Source organism: Thamnophis elegans, chromosome 11 (genome assembly GCF_009769535.1).
Source record: "Thamnophis elegans isolate rThaEle1 chromosome 11, rThaEle1.pri, whole genome shotgun sequence".
Classification (NCBI taxonomy): domain Eukaryota; kingdom Metazoa; phylum Chordata; class Lepidosauria; order Squamata; family Colubridae; genus Thamnophis; species Thamnophis elegans.
In genome coordinates this window covers 4,419,360-4,446,289 of record NC_045551.1, presented here as the reverse complement: position 1 = coordinate 4,446,289, position 26,930 = coordinate 4,419,360, and the positions used below count along the sequence as shown (strand labels likewise).

The 26,930-nt window shown below is 41.3% G+C and overlaps 1 protein-coding gene across 1 annotated transcript; it reads right to left on the bottom strand.

Annotated features, from left to right (window-relative positions):
* On the bottom strand, positions 1–24,697 carry IVNS1ABP (influenza virus NS1A binding protein). Its single transcript, XM_032226484.1, has 15 exons — positions 24,207–24,697; positions 18,148–18,386; positions 15,772–15,898; positions 14,403–14,572; positions 14,233–14,308; positions 12,441–12,614; positions 8,873–8,998; positions 7,315–7,422; positions 5,131–5,257; positions 4,694–4,918; positions 4,368–4,489; positions 3,249–3,375; positions 3,020–3,151; positions 2,612–2,785; positions 1–474 (listed from the first exon to the last, which is right to left on the bottom strand). Exons 3-15 carry the CDS (start codon positions 15,880–15,882, stop codon positions 221–223), a joined length of 1,926 nt encoding a protein of 641 aa, XP_032082375.1. The 5' UTR covers positions 15,883–15,898; positions 18,148–18,386; positions 24,207–24,697; the 3' UTR covers positions 1–220.
* Positions 24,698–26,930: the final 2,233 nt, after the last annotated feature.

Here is a 26,930-nt window from a genome sequence, read left to right as displayed (position 1 = left end):
TCAGAAGAATCTAATGTTAAAGTCTAAATTAAATTCTAAATGCATACAACGCCCTTCCATTTATTCTAAAAAAATATGTACAGCATATTAATAGTATGCAATATGCAAAAGCCTTGTTGCCGGTTAGCAACTTTTAACCCTTCCCCTCCCCCCACCGTATTCACATGTGTACCTCTTACTAAAACAATTACATCACTAAGCCTGTTAGTTTTAAGGAAAATTAGAACTTGTAGATTTTCGTGTACGGGCTCCACTCGTTGGACTCTGAATTGTAGACTTCGACTGTGTTCAGGAACTCATTGCCATCAAATCCTCCCACTGCATAGATAGTGTTGTTCACGGTTGCAAAACCAGCATTGCTTCTTGGTGTGGTCATGCTACCCAACATCTTCCACTCGTTCTTAGCAGGGTCATACATTTCCACACAGCTGACTGCGTGTGAGCCATCAAAGCCACCGCCAACGAAGAGTTTTCCTAGGGACAAAACAAGAACATAAGCTTGAAGAACGGTTCCACCACAAATGCGCGAACGGCAAAAGCGCGCCTGACTAAACCGCGGTGACAAAACCGCGTGACGAATGAGCCCTGAAGCGCACCGACAACAGTACGCCGACAGAAGCGCACTGTAACCTAACCCTAAACCTAACCTTAACTTAAATCGCGCTTCTGTCGGCGCGCTGTTGTCAACGCGCTTTTGACATCGCGGTTTTAGCACCGCGGTTTTGTCGGCGCGCTTATGACGTTCGCCCTTTTGTCGGGTCACGTGAAGAACAAGGTGGTCCCGGTAAACGGCCAAAAATGCAAAATTTCAACTGTCCACCCTCGGCCCAAAACATACGTGCTTAATATCTAAAGGTTAATTGTCTAGTGAACTAATTAAGTTTTGTTTGAACCCCTAGGACGAATGATCAGTTCTGTCAAATTGTTTTAGATCAGTCAGTTTCGAAATACTTTAGCTGTTTGATTAGATTAGATTTAGTGAATTTATAGGCCGCCCAATCCCGAAGGACTCCGGGCGGCTTACAACAAATACATTTAAAAAATATAAAAGTTAAAAACAAAGAAACATAGATTAAAAAAAGCCACAACATACACCCAGTCTAATCGGGGCTGGACCTCAGGCATGAGGTCAACAGCCTGGGGCCTGCCGGAATAGCCAGGTCTTAATAGCCTTTCGGAAGGCCATGAGAGTGGGTAGGGTCCGGATCTCTGGGGGCAGTTCATTCCATAGGGTCGGAGCGGCTACAGAGAAGGCCCTCCCCCGGGTGGTTGCCAGCCGACATTGTCTGGCTGACGGCACCCGTAGAAGGCCCACCCTGTGCGATCTTATCGGTCGTTGGGAGGTATGTGGCAGAAGACGGTCTCGTAGATATCCGGGTCCTAAGCCATGTTTCGTTTAGTTTGGGCTAAACATCATATTAATGGGCAAGCTAATTTTGTACTGCCTTCCCTTCCACCACAAGCTGCTCCCAGTAGAGCATAACCTATTGATCCGCAGGCTCATTTCCCCTCCCTAGCGCCTTTCTTCCTTCCCCATGGCAGCTGATGTGGTATACTTCCCATCAGCTTCTGATTTTCCTGGTGCAACATATCACACCGACTCCCTCCGCTTATTTCTGATATCTTCAGTTATTTCCTATAAAACCACTTCTGCCAAGGGAAAAGCAGCGTATTTCACCAGTGTATGGAACAAGTCACCCAAAATAAAAGCCTTTGCGTTAAGGCAGGGATTACTTAAATGCAAATGTTCTGCTCCATGCAAAGGTTATGCATAAAGTACTTTGTCCTATAATTTATTCCACTGCTGCATGGAAAACAGAGCCCTACTCAGATGTAGGTCCGAGGTGGCGCAGTGGTTAAATGCAGCACTGCAGGCTACTTCAGCTGACTGCAGTTTGGCTGTTCAAATCTCACCGGCTTAGGGTTGACTCAGCCTTCCATCCTTCCGAGGTGGGTAAAATGAGGACCCGGATTGTTGTTGGGGGCGATATGCTGATTCTGTAAACCGCTTAGAGAGGGCTGAAAGCCCTATGAAGCGGTATATAAGGCTAACTGCTATTGCTATGTATCCCATTAATGTCACAAATATATATCTCTGAATGGCAATAAGTAGGAAAGAGTTTTAGAGTAGCTTGAATTTCACATCTTTCAATCACGTACATGCGTGTATACATGTGCACTCTATAACTTCTGATTTGCGTAACAAGCCAGTGTATCTGAAGTATCTATAGTCAACTTGATGTTGTAGTATAGAGGCAGATTAAAATAATATGGAAATGATGTTGCCTTGAATCACAAATTCAAGGCATTAATAGCAATAGCAGTTAGACTTATATACCGCTTCATAGGGCTTTCAGCCCTCTCTAAGCGGTTTACAGAGTCAGCATATTGCCCCCACAGTCTGGGTCCTCATTTCACCCACCTCGGAAGGATGGAAGGCTGAGTCAACCTTGAGCCGGTGAGATTTGAACCGTCGAACTGCAGATAGCAGTCAGCTGAAAGGCCTGCAGTACTGCACCCTAACCACTGCGCCACCTCGGCTCTTTTTAAACAAATTAAACAAATGTTAAAGTCAAAATTTTATAATGCTTCTCCAATCCCATGAGCGTACCATCGAGAACAGCAACACCAGCTCCGCGCCTAGCCACGTTCATAGATGCAATCAGCGTCCAAGTATTGTTTTCTGGATTGTAACGTTCTACACTGTTAAGGCAATTCCATGACTCAGCTCCTCCAATGATATACAAATACCCACCAAGTTCACATACAGCAGACTGGTGCCTACCTATAAAGACAAAAGAAAAAGGGGAAAAAACTAGTTTAGCACCAAGATTCTGTCCCATAGGCATTCTGAAAAACTCTGCTTTAGTTTACTTGCAACATATAATTCTTCCTAGGTTAGATTTTCAGGTGCATAAACACGCCCTTGATGAATTCTAACACCCTCTTACAGGCAAAACAAGTAAAATCTGCAAGAGAAAATAAATCACCCCAAAACTTGTAGAGATTATGAACTTACGGATATTTAGCGAAGCGCAGTTTGTCCAAGATTTGTTTATAGGATCGAAGACATCACAGTTTTTTAATCCCTTCTGTCCGTAAGGATCTGACCCGCCAACAATATACAGTTTTCCATTCAGTGCACATACTCCTGTTCGTGCAAAAGGAAAAGAAAAAAAAAAAGAAGAAGTTACATTTTGCTAAGTTTTAAAAATAAGTAGCTTTATAGAGCATTATAGATATTTTACCTGCATTACAACGATTAGTTCTCAGTTCTGGAACTGGAGTCCAATCATCTATTTCGGGATCGTACATCTCCCCACAACTCAAATCGTCTGAGTGTCCGTTTGATCCGCCAACAACGTACAGCTGTCCCTGGGTAGTGGAAATACATGTTATTGAAATGATCTTTTTAAATTATGTTATCTCTAAATCTGTGCATTAATAGAGAAGAGGCTTTTAAATCAGCATAATGGGAACAACTAAGATAGCATAATGGCCTAGTATTAAAGGCTTATCTCAAGATAAAATACTCCTCCACAATATTGATCCCATCCTACTCCAGAGAATCCTACTCTCTCACCTCCACCTAATCTAACCCGCTGCGTTTTCTTAATTTTTATTTTAAACACATAAACACATAAACAAAAACAAACACATGACTTAAAACAACATAGGAACAATAAGTTCCATCGTATATCATACGGCAGTTCCGTATCGGTTTCTTTGCAGTTAGTGTTTTCCCTTCTATACATTTCTATCTTGCATTCATGATCCTCTTATTCGTTATCCATTTTTATGTACTATTCTATATTTATTTATACTTAGCTATTTATAACCAAATATTGTTTACCTATATTATGATTTATATTCTTACTATCATTTATTCTCTTACATACAATTATAGATATACATTCACATAGTTATTCTTTTTCTTTGCTATTCTTATACTTTTGTTATTCCATTTAAAAGGTTATAATATACAGTTTGGGATGCTTTGTTTACCATCCCTAGCGCCTGTTGTGACACCACCTTATTTTCCCTTTCTTTTCTCCCTTCCTTCCTTCTCTACTTCCTTCCTTCCTCCTCTCCTTCCCCTTCCTTCTTCCCTTACCTCTCCCCTACTCCTACCCTCTCTCTTCGCCTTCCTGCCCTCTCTCCTTCCCTTTCTCTCCCTTCCACCCACCTCTCCTTCTCTTTCTCTCCCTTCCACCCACCTCTCCTTACCTCTTTCTCTCCCTTCCACCCACCTCTCCTTCTCTTTCTCTCCCTTCCACCCTCCTCTCCTTACCTCTTTCTTCTTCCCTGCAATTGTTAAAAACAGGTTTCAGCAGGGAAATGAACATGCAATTTACTTCAAAACCTACCATCAGAACTGCCATCTGGAATCGAGCTCTTGGAGTCCTCATCGGTGCAATGAAAGTCCAGCAATCTGTCCGCGGGTCATAGCATTCCACAGTGCGCAAACATTCCTCTCTATTGTAGCCACCTGGTTTGTAAAAAGAGCATTCAAAAGATGTTATTATTGGGTTAGAGAAATACCATCTTTAAAAAGCTTAGGTAATGCGTAATCCTCCAAAGTTTCCATGAACTTGGAACTTTTGCTACTGTTAGCTAGCGTTATCTCCCAATTCCAAAAGGTTTGAAGGGCAACATATTGCTCAACTCAAGGTGTTAAGAATTGTGGTGTTACCTGCAGCAACCAGCTTGTTGTTAAGCTCGGCTGTTCCCAATCCAGATCGTGCATACTGCATAGGCGACATCACCTTTTCGATAAGATCATCCGGTTGAACCTCAAAACTCAAACTTTTCATCAGTCGTGGAGTACTAGTTGGGGAACTCTGTGGAGTGCTTCGACCATGAAGGAAAATCACACAAAAGACACCATCCAGAACGGCAAGACAGAGATAGGTGTTATCTGAAAAGCGAAACATGCGTTTCAATTCCAGTATACCGAGGTTTTTCAAGTCCTTCCCCTCTAAATGTGTTGCGATTCTAAAATCTTTTAACTCGTTCAAAGAAAAAAAGAATATATATATATATTATGTACACGGGCAGTAGTTTACTTCTGCATTTAACATGAACGAAACAATCTAGAGCAAAACCAGCGACAACAAAACGTTGGCTTACTTGAGGTCTTCTCTGAAGCAACAATTTTCCACTCGTGTTTAAGATTCTGTACTGCTGCGTTTGGCGAAAGACTTCCAGAAGAACTGCTACTTAACTGCTTGAGATCATTCTCACGGAGTGGCCTTTTCTGCAAAATCAAAAGGCAGCTACAGAAACCTAGCCAAGGAGGGAAATTTGCTCTGCCTTTGTCTTCAGAACTATTTTGGTGGCTGTAGAGCCTCATCCACACAGGTAGCACATCTACACAGGTAACTTGCTGAATGCTCTAGCATTAATGCTTTCTTTATCCACAAAATAATGTTCTATTCCATTTAATCACTTAGCAATAGCAGTTAGACTTACATACCGCTTCATTGGGCTTTCAGCCCTCTCTAAGCGGTTTACAGAGTCAGCATATTGCCCCCCACAGTCTGGGTCCTCATTTCACCCACCTCGGAAGGATGGAAGGCTGAGTCAACCTTTGAGCCGGTGAGATTTGAACCGCCGAACTGCAGATAGCAGTCAGCTGAAGTGGCCTGCAGTGCTGCACTCTAACCACTGCGCCACCTCGGCTCTTCCATATACTTACTATATCCCTCAACTTTACAGGTCTACTTTTCATTGTAAAACACAATTCAAACGTATACAAATGAAAGTTTACTCCTTACATCAAATCAGCATTTACCAAATTCAAGGTCATACAATCTATATTCACACATCATACAAACCATTGGTTTACCACTCACAAAACTGGGTTTACACACTGCACTAAGACAAATGCTTAGCACGAAACGTAAACCCTATCTAACTAAATCAGATATTATAACACTATATAAATTACAGCGTTTAAATCTATTTAAATCTATTCTGTGTTATTTTTACTACCTTTCGATGCCTATGGTATCTACTGCACCATTTTCTTGTTAACATAAATAAAAATGTCACCTTATTGCCTATAGGATTTATCAACTAAGATTAGGGAATCTATTTTTTTTAGAATAAAGTTATTCTGCAACGCAATTCCTATTTCCCTTTTGCCTGTGTTTCATTATTTCTTCTATTTATCCATATATTTCCTTTCACTGCTTGTTTAAATATCCTAATCTTTTCTCCTTTTTATGCTTCTCCCCTGAATCCAGCGGCCTTCATTTCTAAATCAATATGCCTAAGTTAACACCACTCACTCTCTTCAATTAAATACTTATTAAAAGGCAATCGAGAAACTAATGCCATCTCTAATTCTTGTAAATTCAAAAATGAGTCACAATTAAAATATGGAATTTGTTTCAAAGTTAATAAATGGAAGTGTGAAAACGTAACTTATTACTGAGTCCAGAAAAAAAAGCAGGAATCTCGTGAAGTGAAACAAATTTTCCCACTACTTTCTGCTATATTTATCCGGAACACATTAATTTATTCCTGCAACAACAAACCTTTTTGCTCAAATGAGCCCATTGTTTATACCAGGATTTTAAAATTATATTACCATTTGATACCTAGCCGCCACTTGTGACAGAAACATGTTCTATTTTCTCCAATACTCCTGAATTGCCCCAATTCTTTTCTCCAAAACTCCCGAGGAAAGGGGAGAGTTGTTCTACCACATTTGTCTTCTCGGTTCCACCACAAAACCGCGTTCGACTAGAGGGCGCTCGACGAAACCGCGTAGCTGACGTCATCACAGCGCGACAACAGCGCGGAGACAGAAGCACGCTGTAAACGCTAAACCTAATATTAACCTAAACCTAACCCCCCTAAACCGAATCCTAAACCTAACCCTTAACCTAACCCTAACCCTTACCTTAACTTGAATCGGCTTGCTTTCAAAGCGCTATTTAAAGCGCCCTTCTTTCTCCGCGCTCGCTGTTGTCGCCCTGTTGATGACGTCAGCGACGCGGTTTAATCGGGCGCGCTTTAGTCGAGCGTGGTTTTGTCGTGCCACGGTCTTCTCGGCACATGTAAATCTTTCAACCTCGTGGAAGATCAGGTTAAATATCTAATTCTACTCTTTGCTTCACGGTATTTAGTGTGTGTTAAATGAATTAAGGCACAGCTCAAAACCAGAGGAGCCATAATTATTTTTAAGTTTGTATTTTCCTAGTGTTCTAAACGGGGAAATGCCTTACTCTCATTATGCTACACAACGTTTTAGTTGTGCCGTTCTACTCTACCCAGAGGTTACCTCAGACCATGTGCATTTTGTACCTGCACAAACTGAATGTGGTCATCATCACTGCCATACACCTCAGCCTGTCCATCTAGTGGATTTCCATCAAGCAGCTTGTGATCAGCTGAGTAGTACAACGTTTGAACCTGTAAAAACAACAGAACAGCAATCTGGCTATAGTCTCCATTGCTGCTTAGCTAACGGTACATTGTATAGAAACTTCGTTAGGATTCCAGGAGGGCCGCCTGATCTTCTCTCCATCTAGCAGAATGGAATTTTTTTTTTTAAAAAAACAAAGGTTTCTCTCACGACGACAGATCTTCAAACACTGGATTAAAAGGCTCCTCGTTTTCACAGCTCAAAAAGAAATCTTCTTGACTTCCATACTCCTTGCGCCATAGACGTCCAAATGTACGACAAGTATCATGTACATTATCTTTCAGAATAAAATTTGTACAAAGTTTCTTTTTTTTTGCAAATCGACAGTTTTGAAACAGGCAAATCAAAACACTTTTATGTTATATAGAAAGGATTGCAAGAAAGGTAACGGGACTACTATTCATTTCGGGAACACCACGTGGTGCCCCCCCGTTCCCACCAATCGGGCTCTGTCGACCCTTGGGACTGGCGTCCCCTTGGGTATATCCAGCCGAAACAGCTTCCATGGATCGCCGTGATCACAGTGGCGTCAAATTTCCATGGAAGTCGCCTATACCCACGATGGGTGAAGAGGCGTCAAGTACAAGTACAAGTCATTTCGGGAACTTCTGTTGCCTACATCTCAGATTAAACGTAATTAGTAACTTTAAAGGGAAATCTGATTCTGTTAACTTTTGAGATTCTCAGGTATAAAAGAAAAACAGAAAAATAACTGCTCTGGAAATTAAGGCTTTTTCCCCCCCTTCGATGGCAAACTAAATTAAATTTTTCCGAAACAATCTGAAATGAGAATCTCCATTTTTTAAAACCAAATAAGTTGGAAGTTATGTTCACGAAATTAAAGACTAGTTAATTATACAAAACTTTTCAATTGTTAAAATATCCTGTAAAGAATTAAACACCATTAAACATCATCATCGTACTCTGCCCACAGCGAATTTTCATAGGAGAAACTGGGGCAAAACTGCTGCTTCTTGGAGGATTCTTCTATGGTCCTTCAGCGATGGAGTATCCTAGTTTTGTTAATAAACCTATGGGGAGATAAATCAATGGGGAGGAACAACCATTAGAACCTCTGTCCTACTTTTCTCTCTTTTAAGTAAAACCTGTAAAAAGAATACACTTGAGAACAAAACCAAGCTTCAAACCCACCTCCCCAAATTTAAAAGTGGAAGATAATTGCTATACTTGAAGTTTCCTAAAGAAAAACGGAGACAGAAAACAAGAAAGACCATCTCGAACAGTAGTTTAAGCAGCTCACCTGAAACCCCCCTAAGTTTCTCAGCTTAGGGAGACCTACAGTAAAATTTAAATTCTTCAGTTTTTTTGTTTTTTAAAGGGAACAAAAAAAAAGGAGAAGGGATCATCCTTAAATTTCAGAAAAACGTAGCCGTTAAAAGATGGCCCGATCTCATTTTTTTCTTCTTAAAAACTGACCTCTTCCATCAGATCTTCAAGGCTGTCTCCGTTCTCCCAAATGCTGCGCTGAACCCAGTTGATTACCTTGGTGTACAGCTTGCCGTTGCTAGGCAAGTTAACATTATCTTCTAGCATAACCTCCAGCTGAAATTAAAAAAAAGAAAAGCACATTTCATTTCATGAATTTCTAGGCCGCCCAATCCCGAAGGACTCCGGGCGGCTTACAGAAATGAAAAATATTAAAAAAAAAGAATTGAAAACAATAAGATACAACAAAATTAAGAAGAAGCACAACATACACCCAATCAAAGGGGTAGTGGTGGTGGTGGACCTCAATCAAGAGGTCAACAGCCCCAGGCCTGCCGGAAAAGCCAGGTTTTAATAGCTTTATGGAAGGCCATGAGAGTTGGGTAGGGCCCGGATCTCTGGGGGTAGCTTATTCCATAGGGCCGGAGCGGCAACAGAGAAGGCCCTACTCCAAGGCGTCGCCAGCCACATAAAACAATAATAAAAACAATAATATATATATATATATATATATATTTAAAGAAAAGCACACTGAGGCCACAAAGCACAACCTTATATTCAGTTTATTTGAGAGGGCCTACAAAAGATTTCTTCAATTTTGATGCGCCTCCTGAGGGGGATCCTGTGTTGGAAGAGGGCAGGACTTGTGTAGGCGCTTGGCCCGCTGCAGCGTGCCTGCCCCTACGCCCTGAGAAATGGCCCTAGTTACGACATCTTGCATATCCGCTGAGAGGTCGGGGCCTCGATCCTCCACAGGGTGAGTACTGGAGGGGGGGGCTGGATGACCGGCTGCTGGGGTGCAGAGGGCCCACCGGAGCTGACCCTTCCTCAAGATCCGAGGGACATGCAAAGAGATCGGCTTGGTCTGGCGCTGAGGGTCCAGGAGGACCCACCATGGCAAAGGAAGCAGTGGGGGGAAACTCCGGCTCCTCCTCCTCCTCACTCTCAGACATGGCTAGCCCATGCCTGGCCTGGGCCTCTGGAGAGGGTGCTCTAGGGGAGACTGGCTTAGAGACCTGGGCCTGTTGTTGGGCCTTGGAAAACTTCTTCTCCAAGGCCTTCTGCCAGCGGAGGGCGTCTGGGCCTGAGGCCTGCTTGGACACTTGTCTGGAGTAGGGCTTGTTCCCCGATGGCCTCCGGGTTGCCTTGCCAGCTTGTCTGGAATATACCCTGGTGGAAGGCCCTGGCTGCTCTGAACCCTCAGGGACCTGGGTCTGCCATGGCTGGAGAGTTGGGAATTAACTGCTACGGCAGGGACATCCCACTCACCACCTTCAGGGGCGGAGATAGAAGAGAGACACTGAAGGCAATAAATAGCAAGGGCAGCCAATGCTGTTAAGGATGAAGCCTTCTGGTGGGATCTCCCAACTGCTCCCAGCACCATGGAGGTCAGCAGAAATTGGAGAATGATCCAGGGGAGCCACAACCTCCTTTGCCGCCACCTCCGATTCTCTCAGTAGAGGGAAAGGAGCCAAGTCATCGGCAAACCAGACAAAAAGGCTCCACGCGGCATCCTGCAGAGCTAGGCGACCAGGCAGCTGTGGCTAGAAGTGCGGGAAACCGAAAGCAGGAAACAAAATGGCGGCCGGACTTGCGACCTCTTCAAAATGGCCACCGCGCCTGTCCGGCAACCCAAAATGGCTGCCAGAACTCCCAGAGAGCCCTGAAGGACCGCACCGATTGCCGGCTCCTTTAAACGAGCGAGGTCAGCGGCAGCGGAGACCTCAGTGAGGAGGCTGATCGCAGCGGGGAACTGCGATCGTGCTGGCATCGGCACGACGACCCACACGCATTACTCAACAGCTGCCTGCAACCTCACGGCGCCTGGGAGAGCCCAGGACACCGGGGAGGCTGAGAAAGGTGATTTAGACGAAATAAAGGGGCAGATAAATTTTGCTCACCCAGTCTGCTCACAACAAAGGCAAAGAAATTTCTTTTTTGTTAGAATGGAGAGTCCAAGCAGTCTGTTAGGAATGAAGAGAAACTTGAAGCGCGTCCACTGGGCTGACTGAATTGAAAAAACTGAAGATGGTCAGCACCAGAGGCGTGGCTTAAAGTTTCAATTCAGTCCTGGGCAGATTGGCTGTGATTAACCCACACTTGGATTCTCCAGAGCAGCGCTCAGGAAATTGCTGTATTCAGTGTATAAGACGCAACCAGATTTTCAGCCTCTTTTTTGGAGGGAAAATGCGTCTTATACTCCGAAAAATATGGTATTTATTCTCTTTTTCCATTTTCTTCTTTGGCCTAAAATTCGTTTGCATCAGTTTTGATTATTGTAATTAAATTGCCTAATAAAAGATATGTTCAAGTTATATGATGTCAGTGAATTTCACTGTTATGATTGTGCCAATGACCTGAATTCTGGGCTGTATATCACAGCGAGCAACAGTAAATGGCTTGGAAAAATCTATACTAAACATCCCTGGTATCTTTTTGTGCTGAGGTGGCATTGTTACAAAACTGCCTATTTGCAAATTGTTTAAGATTACAAGTTTGTGCAATCAATATTCCCAATTGTGTTAAAGTAAACGTATGGTGACTTTCATGAAACTATTTTTTTAATTAGAAAAAGAGAATACTTGGTAAAATTATACTTAAGTGTTTACTTCCCAATGGTGTCATAATTAAACAAGAACTTAAATGCCTATACATGTTCCTGGTACCAGATTGATAGGGTTTTTTTTTTGTCAAAAGGTTATTTCATAGGGTTCCACCACAAAAGCGCGCCTGACTAACGCGGTGACAAAACCGCGCCGACAGAAGCGCGCTGTAACCTAACCCTAAACCTAACTGTAAATCTTACCTTAAATGAAATTGCGCTTCTGTCGGCGCGCTTTTGAAATCGCGGTTTTAGCGCCGCGGTGTTGTCGGCGCGCTTATGACGTTCGCGCTTTTGACGGGTCACGATTTCATAGAACAGTGAATGGTTGCATTATTAAAGATATTGTAATGCATTGTACATTATTAAAGATATTGTCCAGGTCAGCTGTGTTCAGTATAGAGTTACAACTGACGAAATAAAATACACTTAATAAAGAAGAAAGAGCCTTATATTTTGGTTACAACTAAACTAGATTAGAGGAAGCTGTGTAAGGATTTTTATTTTGCTTGCAATAACTATCTTTGTTTCTTGAAAACAAATATTTCCCTATAGTATGTACCGTAAGTATCAAGGTTCATTATTGATTTACCATTATGTGATATACACAGTATATCATTTCTACTTTTTATAATCTAACGAAATTTCTTATTTTTTGTATATATTGAAGTTCTTAGCACTATATACATATGTGTACAGAGCGACTTTTATTTGGAAAATATGTGTATCGGAAGAAAGATAAAAATGTCTTAAAACAAGCATGCAGATGTTAATATTAAGGTTTTTTAAAAACTTTTGTAATATGTGTTTTTTTAATGTTGTACGCAGCCCTGAGTCCTTGGGAGAAGGGCGACATATAAATCCAATAAACCAAACCACTTACGTGAAGCAATTAATATTTATGTGAAAAGCAGTATCAAGGTGATGGATGGATGGAGGAGGAAATGGGATAAGTACCTTTAAACGTGGCAGTTTGAGAAATTCTTCTTGGTCAGAGATCTGCAACAAATGCTCTTGAATGTAACCGTCAATCATGTTCAGTAATCGCAAATCACTCATGTTGCTTGCAAAGTTCCGATAAGAGATGCAGCTTTGAATACTCATCCTGGACAGCAGGTAATCCCCACACACCTTTTATTTTTGGAAAAAAAAGAGTTTACAATTACGATAACTGTGACTTTGCAACTTCATTTTGTTTTAGATTTTCTCACCATAGATCCTGATCTTGTATTCCGTTAGTTTGATTTTTAAAATGACATAATATATTCACTTATCTACAATCAATATACTTTTTTTTTTTTAAAAAAACAACCTTCATAGGATATTGTATCCTCCTTGTATCTTAAGTCACTTGGCTAAATGATTTTACTATGATTTAAAGAGACTTCTTGTCAAAGTTTTAACAATGTGCTGTAAAGACTTTTATTTCAGTTTTGTTGCTATGTGTAATTATGATTACAATGTTCAGTTCATCTATTAGGTATATCTTTTGAGTGCAAGACAGAGGTGGGTTCCTACCAGTTCGCACCTATTCGGTAGAACCGGTTCGTCAAATCTACCGAACCGGTTAGAAGAGTTTCCACCAGTGGACCCGGAAAGCAGGCCACACCTACAGGAGAGGTTCCAAAGTTTTTTGAAACCCACCACTGGTCCTTGGATATGATTATTCTACACTATCATGCTCATATTTATAAAACTCAATGTCTCTGTGAAAGGTAAGGATGACTACTGCGCTTGTGGTGCAATCAGAACATTGCATGTGTTGAAGTTGTTTTAACGCAAACCAAAGATGCCTTCTGAAAAACAAGTTTACATCCTATTCTTATGCATGCCAGGGCTGTGTGTGAGGTAATTTAAGGTGGTTCTGACAAGTGTCGTCGGCATCTTCATATCCAGTCACATGGGACGGCAAGCCACTCCCATCCGGTCACATGGGCGGCAAGCCACTCCCACAAAGGAGGCCACACCCACAGAGTAGGTTCGAACAATTTTTGAAACCCACCACTGGTACAAGAATATAACTTCTTAAATGGGTTAACAAAAATATATGGAACTGGCCCTAGAACTGAAGTATAAATAGCGTGCCAGCAGCTATTCAAAGTACTTGACTTTAAATATACTTTAACTTGACATGGGTTTGAAAAAGTGTTCAGTTTTTATAATTTAAAGTTATGACTTGAGCTCAATTCTTTGTGCATTCATGGATATATTTGTGTATCTTGGCAGCACCATTGAAATGGTTTATCGATTTCCAAGTCTATGTCTCAGCTGTAGCATCCTCTGAGTTTCCTATGGTGAGTGCTAACTAAGCCTGAATATACTCAGCCTCTGAACTCGGGAAAGTCATTCAAGTTTTGCTACCTGCCAAAACCCGTGGCACGACAAAACCGCGAAGCCCTTATCCACGGAGACATAAACGTGTCGCTAAAGCCGCGACGTCATCACCGCGCATCATCACCGCCGCGGCAACAGCGCAGCAACAGAAGGGCGCTTTAAAACGGCGCCGCGGCAGAAAGCCGATTTCAATTAAGATAAGGGTTAGGATTAGGTTTAGGGGTTTGTTTTAGGGTTAGGTTTAGGGTACTGAGTGCTTGGAAATGCGCGGATTTGCCCTCCGCGATTATGTCATCGCGGTAGGGTCGCGTTTTTTCCTTAGCGCTTCGAACGGCGCAAATTAGTCTTCGCGCTTATGTCTCTGCGGATAAGGGCTTCACGGATTTGTGGTGGAACCGCCAAAACCCCATTATACCTGCTTGACTCGCTCCATCTTCAGCCTCTTAGCTGCAGAGTATACATCTTTGACCAGTTCTTTATCAGCCTTTAATCTGTTAAAATGACATAATTGTTATTTAGATTTTTTTTTCTGGACAGATATAAAGTAAAAAAAAATATTTGTAATATAGAAAAAGGATCACTTACTGAGCAGTGTAAGCATAATTTAACAAGACTTCAACAGCCTCTGGGTTAAGATCCTCAAATTTCACGTGAGAAACGCCATGAGAATCACTGTCATTATTGAAGATTTCAAAAAGGTAAGGGCTACAGCAAGCTAGTACTGCTCTGTGTGCCTGCATCTCATGTCCACAGACCTTCATTAAAATAAAACCCTGAATTATTGGAAATAGAAACTGTTCACCAAATTATAAACCTCTAGTCTGAGTGACTCGTGACGTACCAAAACACTTGGAGAAGCACTTTAACTTCTGGTTGATTTAAAAGTATTAAAACATTTCCATCATAAATGAAAACATTTAATTAGGATTTATTTTGGACCAATCATGATCATAATTAGAAACACCGAAAGAGGCTTAAAAAGAAACCTCAAAGTAGTGTGAACCGATCTCACAACAGATAATAAAAGACCACTTTATTAATGTATTATAATGGAGCCTGCCCCGTTCACTGTCATTAAATTGGGTCACCCACGTTACTAACCCAATTTTTCTTTTGCAACAGTTTTTAAGCAACTGTCACAGCCATTAAGTGAACCCACAGTTCACAATGGGCTGATTTGGCTGAAAAATGGAAGTAAATTCAAGTTTTGGGCAAAACTGCTCTGAATTTTGGCCACGTGACCACAGGATGCTTCAAATGGGCATAAATGCAGTCCAGATGTCCAGCGCCTGAAATGTGTTCCTATAACCATGGGCCTGACCATCAGTGTTTCAAATCCAGGTCCCAAGTGCCCCCCTTCCCAGGTAGGTCCATCAGAACTTCAACAGGTTGCGAAGCAACCAGCTGTAAGTTGAAGACCTGTAACTACATTTGAAATAAAATTACCAATAGATATCCTCACTTTGAAGTTGTCAGCCTCTGCTTTGCTGCTGCTTCGGCTGCCATTGAAACGGGGAGGGGGGGGCATGGTATTTGGGAGGGGACTACTAATTGTGCTGGAGGAAGATTCTGGAGTTTCTGCTGCCTGTCTTACTGCGCATGCGGAGGAGGTTTCCCGCCAAGGCCAACGGCACCGACATTCCATCTTGGTGATGCCTTTCGAAGTTATCTCGCATCTGACACTTGGGAGAATTATGATTGGACTGTAACTGGGATGCCAAGGGGTGGGGAATGGGTTATTCTACATATCATTTGCTTTCGCGCCTAAATAATCAGTCTTCGCTTTGCTACGCTTCTGATCATTTATAATTAGTAAAAGTACACTTGATTTCTATCAATGGAGTCTCGTGATTTTCTTTCCTAATTACTCAATGGAGGAGTGCTGACAGAAGTATTTATGAATATTTTAGAAACTCAGCATCAGCAGGCATAAAATACAACACGTTTACATTACCTGAAGCTTAACATCGCAAAACTGGCCACTTTTGCGCAAAGCATTTAACTTGGCGACAGATGATTCGATGAAGTTTTCATCTTCAAACATCAAATACCCATTAGGAATCATTTTGCTGTTTCCGTGGCTGAAACAAAGAAGAGCTTGTGAACTTTAATATAAGCTACAGTTCTTTTTACACAAGGCCGTCTTAAAATTTATGCATCATAATATGGTGTAAACTATGCAGAAAAACAAAAACAAAATTCAGGTCTGGGCAAGTATTGCAATAAATTATGAAGATAATTTACTATTAAATTATGAAGATAATTTACTATTAAATTATGAAGTAGATTCTCTCTCCCCCTTGAATAGATTCAATAAGTAGCAAAAATATGATGCATCTAATTCAAATAGATAAGTTCTTTTTTCATTCTTTCCCATTGTAATTTCATGTGTCTCCTATATAATCTCTGTCAATGTACAAAGATAAGCTGGATCCCGATCTCCTCTTGACTGTAAATGAGCTAATTTGGAGGACAAATATTTTGTTGTTGCTGTTGGCTCTTCCTTTTATAGCAATAGCAGTTAGACTTATATACCGCTTCATGGGGCTTTCAGCCCTCTCTAAGCGGTTTACAGAGTCAGCATATTGCCCCCACAGTCTGGGTCCTCATTTCACCCACCTTGGAAGGATGGAAGGCTGAGTCAACCTTGAGCCGGTGAGATTAGAACCGCCGAACTGCAGATAACAGTCAGCTGAATTGGCCTGCAGTGCTGCATTTAACCACTGCGCCACCTCGGCTCTTTTGCCCATTGCCCAGAATGCTTTCTCCTTTCTCCCTCAATATGTGCTAGGAGGTACATATTTAGTTAAAAAAAATCTAGAAGACTTATCCAAACCTCAGAATTAAGTGGGATTAATAACTGAGCATTCATTTCAGGAAAAGATAATTTGCCTTAATGCAAGCTGGGGAATCAATATTGAGGGGGGAATAAACGCTTTTATACCTCTCTCTCCTAAGGGAAAACAACAGCTTCGAAAAGAAGCTTGCTTCTGCTTTTTAATTTTAAAAATGAGAGCAGTTCGACTTTGCAACTATTTTTTTCCTGTGCTTTACAAATGACAGTATTACAAAAACTGGCACCGTTATCTTCTTTTTCTCTCAATGATTATTTTTCAAGAAAAAAGTAACCAACTCAGCGATTGGGAGTTTTCACAGTGAAATATATGGCTACAATAATTGCTCTGTTCGCTTTCAAGGTCAGTAAGAATTATCTTCTTTGCCTAGATTGGTCCAAGGAATCTGTCAAGTAAGACTTCTTTATGCAACTATTTACAATTTTAGCAAAAATTCTGTTTTGGTATTTACATTTTTCTGGTGTAGTCATTTATTTCCTTTTTTTAAAAAACTCTGGCTTTAAGGCAGTGGTTCCCAAACTTGGCAACTTTAAGACTTGTGGACTTCAACTCCCAGAATTCTCCAGCCAGCTCTGGAGTTGAAGTCCACAAGTCTTAAAGTTGCCAAGTTTGGGAACCACTGCTTTAAGGTATCAGAACATGGGAAAATCTACCTATTTAAATATCTACCTATTTACATTTACAATAAATCACATGAAATATTACTTACAAGCACACCAGAGTTCCTACCAGTTCGCACCTATTCGGTAGAACCGGTTCGTCAAATCTACCGAACCGGTTAGAAGAGGTTCCACCAGTAGACCCGGAAAGCAGGCCACACCTACAGAAGGGGTTCCAGAAATTTTTGAAACCCACCACTGCTAAAGGGTTAGGGGTGCAAGGATCTTGTAACTTGACAGCTTTAAGACTTGCATGCTTCAATGCCAGAGTTCCTGAGCCAACGTGACTGGAGAAGGAATTCTGGGAGTTGAAGTCCACAAGTCTTAAAGCTGTCAAGTTTGAACTCCCCTGGTTTTGTTTTTTCTAAAGGGTTAGGGGTGCAAGGATCTTGTAACTTGACAGCTTTAAGACTTGCATGCTTCAATGCCAGAGGTCCTGAGCCAACGTGACTGGAGAAGGAATTCTGGGAGTTGAAGTCCACAAGTCTTAAAGCTGTCAGGTTTGAAGACCCCTGGGTTTTTTTTTTCTAAAGGGTTAGGGGTGCAAGGATCTTGTAACTTGACAGCTTTAAGACTTGCGTGCTTCAATGCCAGTTTCTGAATAGCTACTTGGACCGACCTAAGTACTAATTCATAAATTTCATATCTGGTCACATGGGTGGCAAGCCACTCCCATCTGGTCACATGGGTGGCAAGCCACTCCCATCTGGTCACATGGGTGGCAAGCCACTCCCACAAAGGAGGCCACTCCCACAGAGTAGGTTCGAACAATTTTTGAAACCCACCACTGAAGCACACATACATGAATAAACTCACCAGTTAGATTTATGCTGTGATTTCGCAGTTAGGAGACTTTCAATAATCCACTGTGTGTGCTGTTACAGGGGATGTCAATTTATATTCCTTCTTAGGTAAACCACTGGTTTGGAAACAAATGCACGCAGCTGTAACTTCTAAACTGTTGACTCCAAAACTATCAGGCTTTAAAACGATGTAATCAAAGTCCTTAAAAGCTATAGACACGAATTTCTTCTGTGATAGTCATGTATCATACTCTGAAACAAAACAAAAAAAAATAGATGTTAAATGAATTTGGAATCCCCATATATCTTATTCAAATTTTCTAGATGTTATTTGAAGAACAGATCTATGAAAATTGCTTCCCCCTCCCATGAACAGAAATCTAGGGACAATTTTATACTAAGTATATATTCTAAGATATAGCTGAAAAATACAGCCTACTCCATTTGAAAACAGAATCTTCAGATCTGTGTTATACTAACTAAAAATACTATTTTAGAATGTAATATAAGTTGAGCGCAAGTCAGATTAAATAGCACAACACTTGCTACGTAAATATTATATAAATTGGGGGAAAAAATCTATCATTGCAATTCGATACAATGAAGAGAGATGAAATTTGTTTTCCTGAAATTCATTGTACTCAATATGGTTGCTTAGAGTCATTTTGTTGATGAATTATGGCTAAATAAACATCTATAAAAACTATTTTCAAGCCTCTTCAATGTACCAAATTGTAATGATGGAATAGCATGACCCACAGCGCATAGGGGAATAGAATATAACTTTATTACGGACATAGACCAGCAATAGACATCACTGTTTACAATATATTAAAAAATAGTACTGACATTAATAGTGGGTAATAACATCCCTGTTGAGAAAATACATGTTCTCAAACTCCTTAGTGACCCCCCCACCCTAGGGTCACTCCCTAGTTTACGTGAGTGGAGAACCGATAAGTATGTGAGTAAATATAATTTTCCAAAAATGGTTAAGAGACATCTCCAAAAATTGGCACACGTTGACAGCTATAATTCTGCAACTAATTTGTTTCCTTGTGAACATTTCAGCAACACAGAATTTTGCCACTGCGTGTGGTAGCTGGGTTTGAATCCTGGAGGCGGAAGCATACATAAAAAATTGTCTGCCCCCCCCCCCTCCCCAGGCATCTGGTCTAATAAGAGGAGAATATACACTGACCTATAAACTCTGTATAACCCACAGTACAGTAAATCATGTGAGATATTTTCGACTTCTCCTTTTGGAATTTCCCCTTCAATTTCTATACCATATTTCAACAACTTAAGACTTTAATCATTTCAGGCAGGCTGTACCATATGCATACATTCCCTCATGTATTACTGGCATAGTCTCAAGAAATTAAATATTCAAATCCATAAGGTTGTCTAGATTGTTTAATGCTACAATTTTCAGCATCTTTGAGGTTTAAGGGAGTGTTTCCCACAGTGTGGTACGGGTACCCCCAGGGGTACGGGAAGAGTTTGGTGGGGGTACGCGTTGCACCGGAGTTTGGTGGGGATCACGTGGGAATATCCACTGCACCGTGCATAAGGAGTGTACTTTAACATCATTCTGGTTACAAATGCAACATGTGTATCTGGTTTTAACAGAAAAAGTCCTGAAATACATCTTGCCTTTTCCAACTTCATATTTATGCGAAGTTGCTTTTTCTGCATTTTTTTTAAGTAATCTTTATTAGTTATACATTTTTTAAAGAGTAAAACATACAAATACAAATACAGTTTTAAACATTTGTAGACATTAAGTCGAAAAAAAGGAACAGACTATTGGACGTGGAACCGCATCTCAGATTAAAATTAACAACCAGGGAACCAAATTATGATGATCTGTCATCTCAACATAAACAATTTCATCCTTCTCATTGAATCAAATAAATGTTCTTTATAATATAGCTTCTGTTTATTTTGCCAATGTATCAAAAAAGGAAAAAATAAATATATTTTAATTTTTATTAAAGCATATGTTTTTTATGAGGGGTACTCAGCGTTACGAAAATTATAGAAGGGGTACACATATGTCAAAAGTTTGGCAAACACTGGTTTAAGGGAACAGTTAATATAAGTAGTTTAATTTGAGTTGGATGAAGGGACTTATGTGGCATAAGAAACTTCCATGTAAAATTGTGCAGGTTTAAAAAGTATAATGAGAGATTTACTAGAGAATGATCTTGAAGGGGACAGGTTCCAATTCATGAAAATATTTAAATAGACAGTTATATAACCAAATTATGACACTTGAAAAGCCATGCATATTTCATAATGTATGCATCTCATAAAAACATAGCTGCAACAGCAGGTGAAATTAAAATCACTCTTCATACTTAAACAAAAATATTGTGTAACTTTATGCCTGCCTATGCAGCTATGCTGCAATCCAAGTTCGAAAATAATTGATAAATAACCAAATGTGATTATATACAATCTGAGGAGGTTTTTATGCTGAAAATGTACTCCAAGAGGCAAACTCTCTAACAACCAAGATCAAAATAGTGAAAAAGTTGCAGAAGTTTATTTTTTTCTTAAAAAAACAAACCACTCCTATCACTGTTTATAATATTTCTAAACAGAGTAACAATTTCTCAATGCCAGAATGTTGAGAAAATGCTGTTAAAAGCCTGGATGAGAATTGAATACTGCATTAAACAGCAAAGTATGAACAAGTCATAGGATAAAATAGTATAGTACATGTGCATTAATCCTGTTCTAAAGACAGAAATAACAAGTAATGAAAGTTGGAAAAACAGCTTCTTGACATTCATCATATATTATGCCTTTTAATATTGGTACCCTTGTAAGCCCTTCAACATGTGTGAAGTTTAGCTCAAGTAAGCAAAATAAGCCTAATATAATTGTGGCTGAACCTTTTCCAGGTTTATGTTGATCAAAGCAACATCACTTAAGGCCAAGTTCATCTTTTTCACAATGCATTCTTCCCATTTCACAAAACTCTGGTTTCTGTTCAGCCGAAAGTATATATTTCACCCTATTAATTCTCCCTCGCAGAAATAGATATTAACAGGGAGGAGGAAGGGACCATGATACATTTTTGTAAGCTGTACTTTTAAAAAAGCACAATATTTGACTGAGAAATGATAAGGTGGAGGGGAAAGTTACAAGCTCATTAAATGCAGAGCCCTCCCCAACTATTTTAAAGGAGGAAAACCTTCCTAATATTATTTTGAACCCTAGATTTTTTGTTTTGTTTTAATACAGAATACAGCTATTAGCTTGTGCTATTCAGGGACAAGCAAATGACAAGGCATAAATTAATAACGCCAATATTTGTGGGAGGTTTACATTTTGACTACAGATAAAAAACCACAGATTTATTACTTTCTTTACTTAAAATCCCACAAATAACAGTATTATATACAGTATTTCAGGAACATCCTGCATGAAGAGATTAAGGAAATTGTTTTATAAATGTGGTTTTTCACCTTCTAAAGGACTACCCACACAAGTTTAAGATATAGAAGACTAATAAAAGCTGGTCTCCCTCCTGCGAAGCTGTGCAACACACACATGTGTGTATTTAACACACACGTTCGATTGTACAGATTTCATCTTTCCATTGGTTGAAAAAGAAAGCGTACTAGCCAATCATATTTCTACCACCAAGAAGCATAGCGGCTTTTCAATCCCGCGATCTTGGCAACAGCAACGTGGAGAACGAACAAAGGAAAAGCAGAATAGGGGGGAAAAAATCTACCCAGCTTCCAAAGAAGGAACAATTTTTTACCTTATAACTTATTTCCCCCACTTCCTAGCAAATTCTAATATTGCAATTCAAAAATCCTCGCCCGATCCTTGTTTTTCTTTCAAACAAGGATACTCCCTCTAACCCAGACAAAATAAAACATGTCTCAGCTTGCCATATGCCAATGCTTTCAGACACAGCCAATCGTGGGAATCAAAATATCCCGTATGAGGGCATCATTCTGGGAAAGGTCAGGGCTCCCTTCCCCAAATTTTTTTTTTGGGGGGGGGGGGAATGACAAGTCAGATTTGCTGAAAACGCCAACATTTAACGTGGCTTTAATTTCAAATCGCTCTTCCCATCTTACGTTATTTGACCCGCAAAGAATACCCTCCCCTCTTTTCCCTTTGCAGTCTTTGGAGGATTTGAAGGAGAAGAAAGGCAATGGATGGTGGTAACTCAACAGCATTGAAGCCTGGATGGAGCCTTCCAACTCAAATGCTGCAAAATCGGAGCGACTTGGGGGTTCACTGTTGGGTTTTTTTCCACCCCACCCAAGTAGAAATACTTCTTACTGAGAAAGTTTATGACACCATGATCATATACATACATACATATACATACATATATATATATACACACACATATCTACATATCTATCTACATATATATCTATCTACATATTTACATGCCTATCTATGTTGTATTGTTGGCAACAGTAAAAATATTGGGTTTCTGTCGTGATGGACTCTTGTGACGAGCTGATTGACAGATAATGGAAGCAGTTAGCTTCCTCCCATAATTGGGGCTTACCAGGGGTTGTGACACTATATATATACCTACCTACCTACCTACCTACATATCTACCCATCTACCTACCTATCTACCCATCTACCCACCTACCTACATATCTACCTATCTATCTACCTACATATCTATCTACCCATCTACATATCTATCTACATATCTATCTATCTACATATCTACCTACCTACATATCTATCTACCTACATATCTATCTACCTACCTATCTACATATCTATCTACCTACCTATCTACATATCTACCTACCTACCTACATATCTACCTACCTATCTACATATCTACCTACCTACATATCTACCTACCTACATATCTACCTACCTATCTACATATCTATCTATCTACATATCTACCTACCTACATATCTACCTATCTACCTACATATCTATCTACCCATCTACATATCTATCTACATATCTATATCTACATATCTACCTACCTACATATCTATCTACCTACCTATCTACATATCTATCTACCTACCTACATATCTACCTACCTATCTACATATCTATCTATCTACATATCTACCTACCTACATATCTACCTATCTACCTACATATCTATCTACCCATCTACATATCTATCTACATATCTATCTATCTACATATCTACCTACCTACATATCTACCTACCTATCTACATATCTATCTATCTACATATCTACCTACCTACATATCTACCTATCTACCTACATATCTATCTACCCATCTACATATCTATCTACATATCTATCTATCTACATATCTACCTACCTACATATCTACCTACCTATCTACATATCTATCTATCTACATATCTACCTACCTACCTACATTTAAACCGGGTAGCCAGCCACCGATTTAGGGGAACGCCCACTACTACTGCAACCCTCCACGTTGGAATTAAGGGCATACTGACACAGCAAACCCCCCTCCTCCTCCTTCTTCTTCCCGCTCCTCGGCGGAAGAAAGCTACACCGAGTGTTTAAAAGAACATTTCCCCCCCCTTGGAGCGAGTGGGAGGCTAAAAAACCGAGGTGGAGACACCCCCCCCCCCACACACACACACAAAAAGGAACCAATACCCCTTGCTTGGAATCCCCGCATCATGAGATCTTTTTAGACGCGGAAACCTTTCCCCCCCCCCCTCCACCCTTTAAGCAGAATCCCCTTTTTCCGTCCCCACTGCGCATTTTATGGACCGAGCCACGTGCGCTCCTTCCCCCGAGTGCCGCACTCTTTGCAAAAAAGGCTCCCGCAAGCAGCTTGCCCCCTTCCGCTTATTCTTCCCACCGCCTCGAAGCTTTGACTCCAGGCGGGGGATGATCCGGAGTCGCGTCCCTCCTCCTTTCGAGATCCACGGGTCTCCTATTGCACGGAGGGACCCACGGGCGTTTTTCTTCCCCACCCGCTTCTTTGGAGAGACAAAAGCCCCGACCGCGTTGCTCGCTGGCCCGCCCAAGCGCGGACTTTTTAGGCTAAAACGCTGGAAAAGACGCCGTTGGGCTTGCATTGCTATGCCCGGCTTACCTGCAGTTGCACAAGGTAAACGACACCGTTCATATTGAGAACGTCCAGGCTGCGGAGAAGGAAAGGCGGGCTTTCGGCTTCCAAGACGTGGGGGTGAGCGCCGGGGGCAATCCGGAGGAACTACCCAGAAAGGTGGGAGGGGGGGGGGCGCACGAAGTATATAGGAAAGGACAAAAAAAAATAAATTAAAAAAAAACAACCCGGGAACGGGCAAAGAGGCGAGAGGAGAAAGCGCGCAACCCGACCCCCGCGTGGCAAGGAGGGCAAGAGGATCGCGCGCAAGGAAAGAGGATGGCGCGCAGGAAGAAAGGGAGGAGGACGACGACCGAAAGGCGGGAAGGAAGGACGAGCAAATCCGACGTCAGCGGTGACGAGGCAGCACGCTTTTTTCCCCCCCCCCTTCCTTCCTTCTTTCTCCTCCAGCGGGAGAGATCGAGAAAGAGCCGCGACGCGCCTTCCTCCTCCGACTGCGGCTCCCCGCCTTCTGCGGCTCTTCCGGGCGAGGTGGCTGAAAGACGTCGCCGCCGCCGCTTCTATAGGTAACCCTCCGCCGACAAACGGAGCCTGATTGGTTAAGAGCTCGCTTTGGGGTCGGGTTACAGACTCGGATCGCTCCGCGGCTCGCAGCTCTCTTCACAGGCTTTGGAGCGATGCAATTGGGAAAAAAAAAAGAGTCCCGAATTGAAAATAATAATAATAATAATATTAATCGTAACTGAATACACGTCGCACAATGCAAGCGGGGTATTTAGTTGCATTAGATGAAAAAATCTATTATTGTTGTAAATGTCATGGAGAATAGGGATGCAAAAACACTTGTAACCAAACGACATGCTGTATGTAATGGATGAGAATTTTTTTTTTTTAATTTTTATTATTTTATTTTTATGTTTAAAAATTTTTTAAAAAAAACAAGTTTGTAATAAAAGAAAAGTTCTGCCTTGCAACAGATCCGGCTGCCTCTGTATCTATCACCCCCCCACCCAGCACCTCCACCCGCTGGCAGCAAAGTGGGTCAGTAGGAGGAGGTTGGGGGGGCCGTGCAGAGGCGCCTTATTCTCCTCGGAGACAAGGGGAAGCCTGCCTGGTTCTTCTTCCTCTTTCCGTCCCTTCGAAGGGGAAAAAAAAAAACGAAGCAATTTTTGCTTCTGCCGGTTATTTACTGCTTATATCCAGGACCAACTGGAATTGCCATCACCTGTAGGAAGTTATCTCCGAGCAGCCCCTCTCCCAGAAAAATGAAATATCCTAGGAAATATTGAAAAGGCAGAATATTTCTCTGGATGGGAAAAAAGGAAGAAAGGTGTTTTAAGAGACAGAATAGCTGCCTGCAGCTTCCTGCCCATCCCCACTTTGTCAATGAGCCCTTAAAGCCTGAGCTGGTCCACTTTACATAATAAAGAGTTCTACCCTTCAGAGTGATGGGATTAACGCTCTCTGGCTTAAAAGAATAAAGAACCCGGTAAACTTCCTTCCTGTAAGAAAGGTCGGTAGGTGTCCTTTCTGGTTGTGGTGGCAGCTGTACGAAGGGCTTGTAGGAAGTTATCACCCAGCCCCTCTCCCAGAAAATGAAATATCCTAGGAAATATTGAAAAGGCAGAATATTTCTCTGGATGAGAAAAAGGAAGAAAGGTGTTTTAAAAGACAGAATAGCTGCCTGCAGGTTCCTGCCCATCCCCACTTTGTCAATGAGCCCTTAAAGCCTGAGCTGGTCCACTTTACATAATAAAGAGTTCTCCCCTTCAGCTCCAGAGTGATGGGATTAAGGCATGATAATATTGGCCTTTTACCCAATTGACCACATGGCATCTGAGAACTCAACCAAACCTGGATTCAAAACGCAGCCTAGAGAGTTGTTCTGCATGGCCCCATTGGAGTCTGACAACCAATCAGAATACAAGATCAAGATCAAAGGCCAGAGAGGGTATAAAACCAGGGACTTTCAGCATCTCAGTCCTTCCTTCTCTTCTTCTCCACCAACATTGAAGCATGGGATCCCCTTTTCTGTTCAGGACTCAACCCATGTGGTCCTGTCCACCATTAAAACCATCTTTCCAAGCAGCCTCCATGTCATCTCCAGTGTCTTTTCCCCCACTTGGAGCCGAACCCAGAAGGACATTTCTTCCAACAGGCTTCAAAAAGATCTTTCTTTGCAGATCCCTCTGAACCAGCAACAAGGGAAGAAAGACCAGTTGAACCGGGCGGATTAATTTTGAATAATAGACATTTGTGGAATTGCAGCCATATTAAGATGATTTGTTCTGCCTCTTGCACAGGGAAGAAAAACACTCCTTTTTAGACAATCATTCTTCGAGTGTTCTCACGTTTTAGGACGGGGCTAAAATGTGGATTTTGTGACTTAATATGGCTTTTAAATTCAGCTCTTAAGGTTCAGGATACAGGTAGTCCTGCTTAAGAACAGTTTGCTTAATTTGTAAGAAGAAATCACACACACACACACACACACTCCTTATCCCAAGAAAACATTGCAACAAGAAGCTAACTGCAGATGCCAGCACTTAAGGAGATAACCCAACTATGTAGATGGCTCCATTCATAAGCAAAGCAAATACTGCTGGCACAAGTCCATTCCAGACAGGATATTTGAAAACTCCTTACAGCAATTTCGACAGCTAATAATAGCAGAGTAGTAGGATTAGAGCAAGCAGCCCTTCATCCAAAAATCTAAACACAGGGCATAGCCACCAGCCACAATAAGAATTG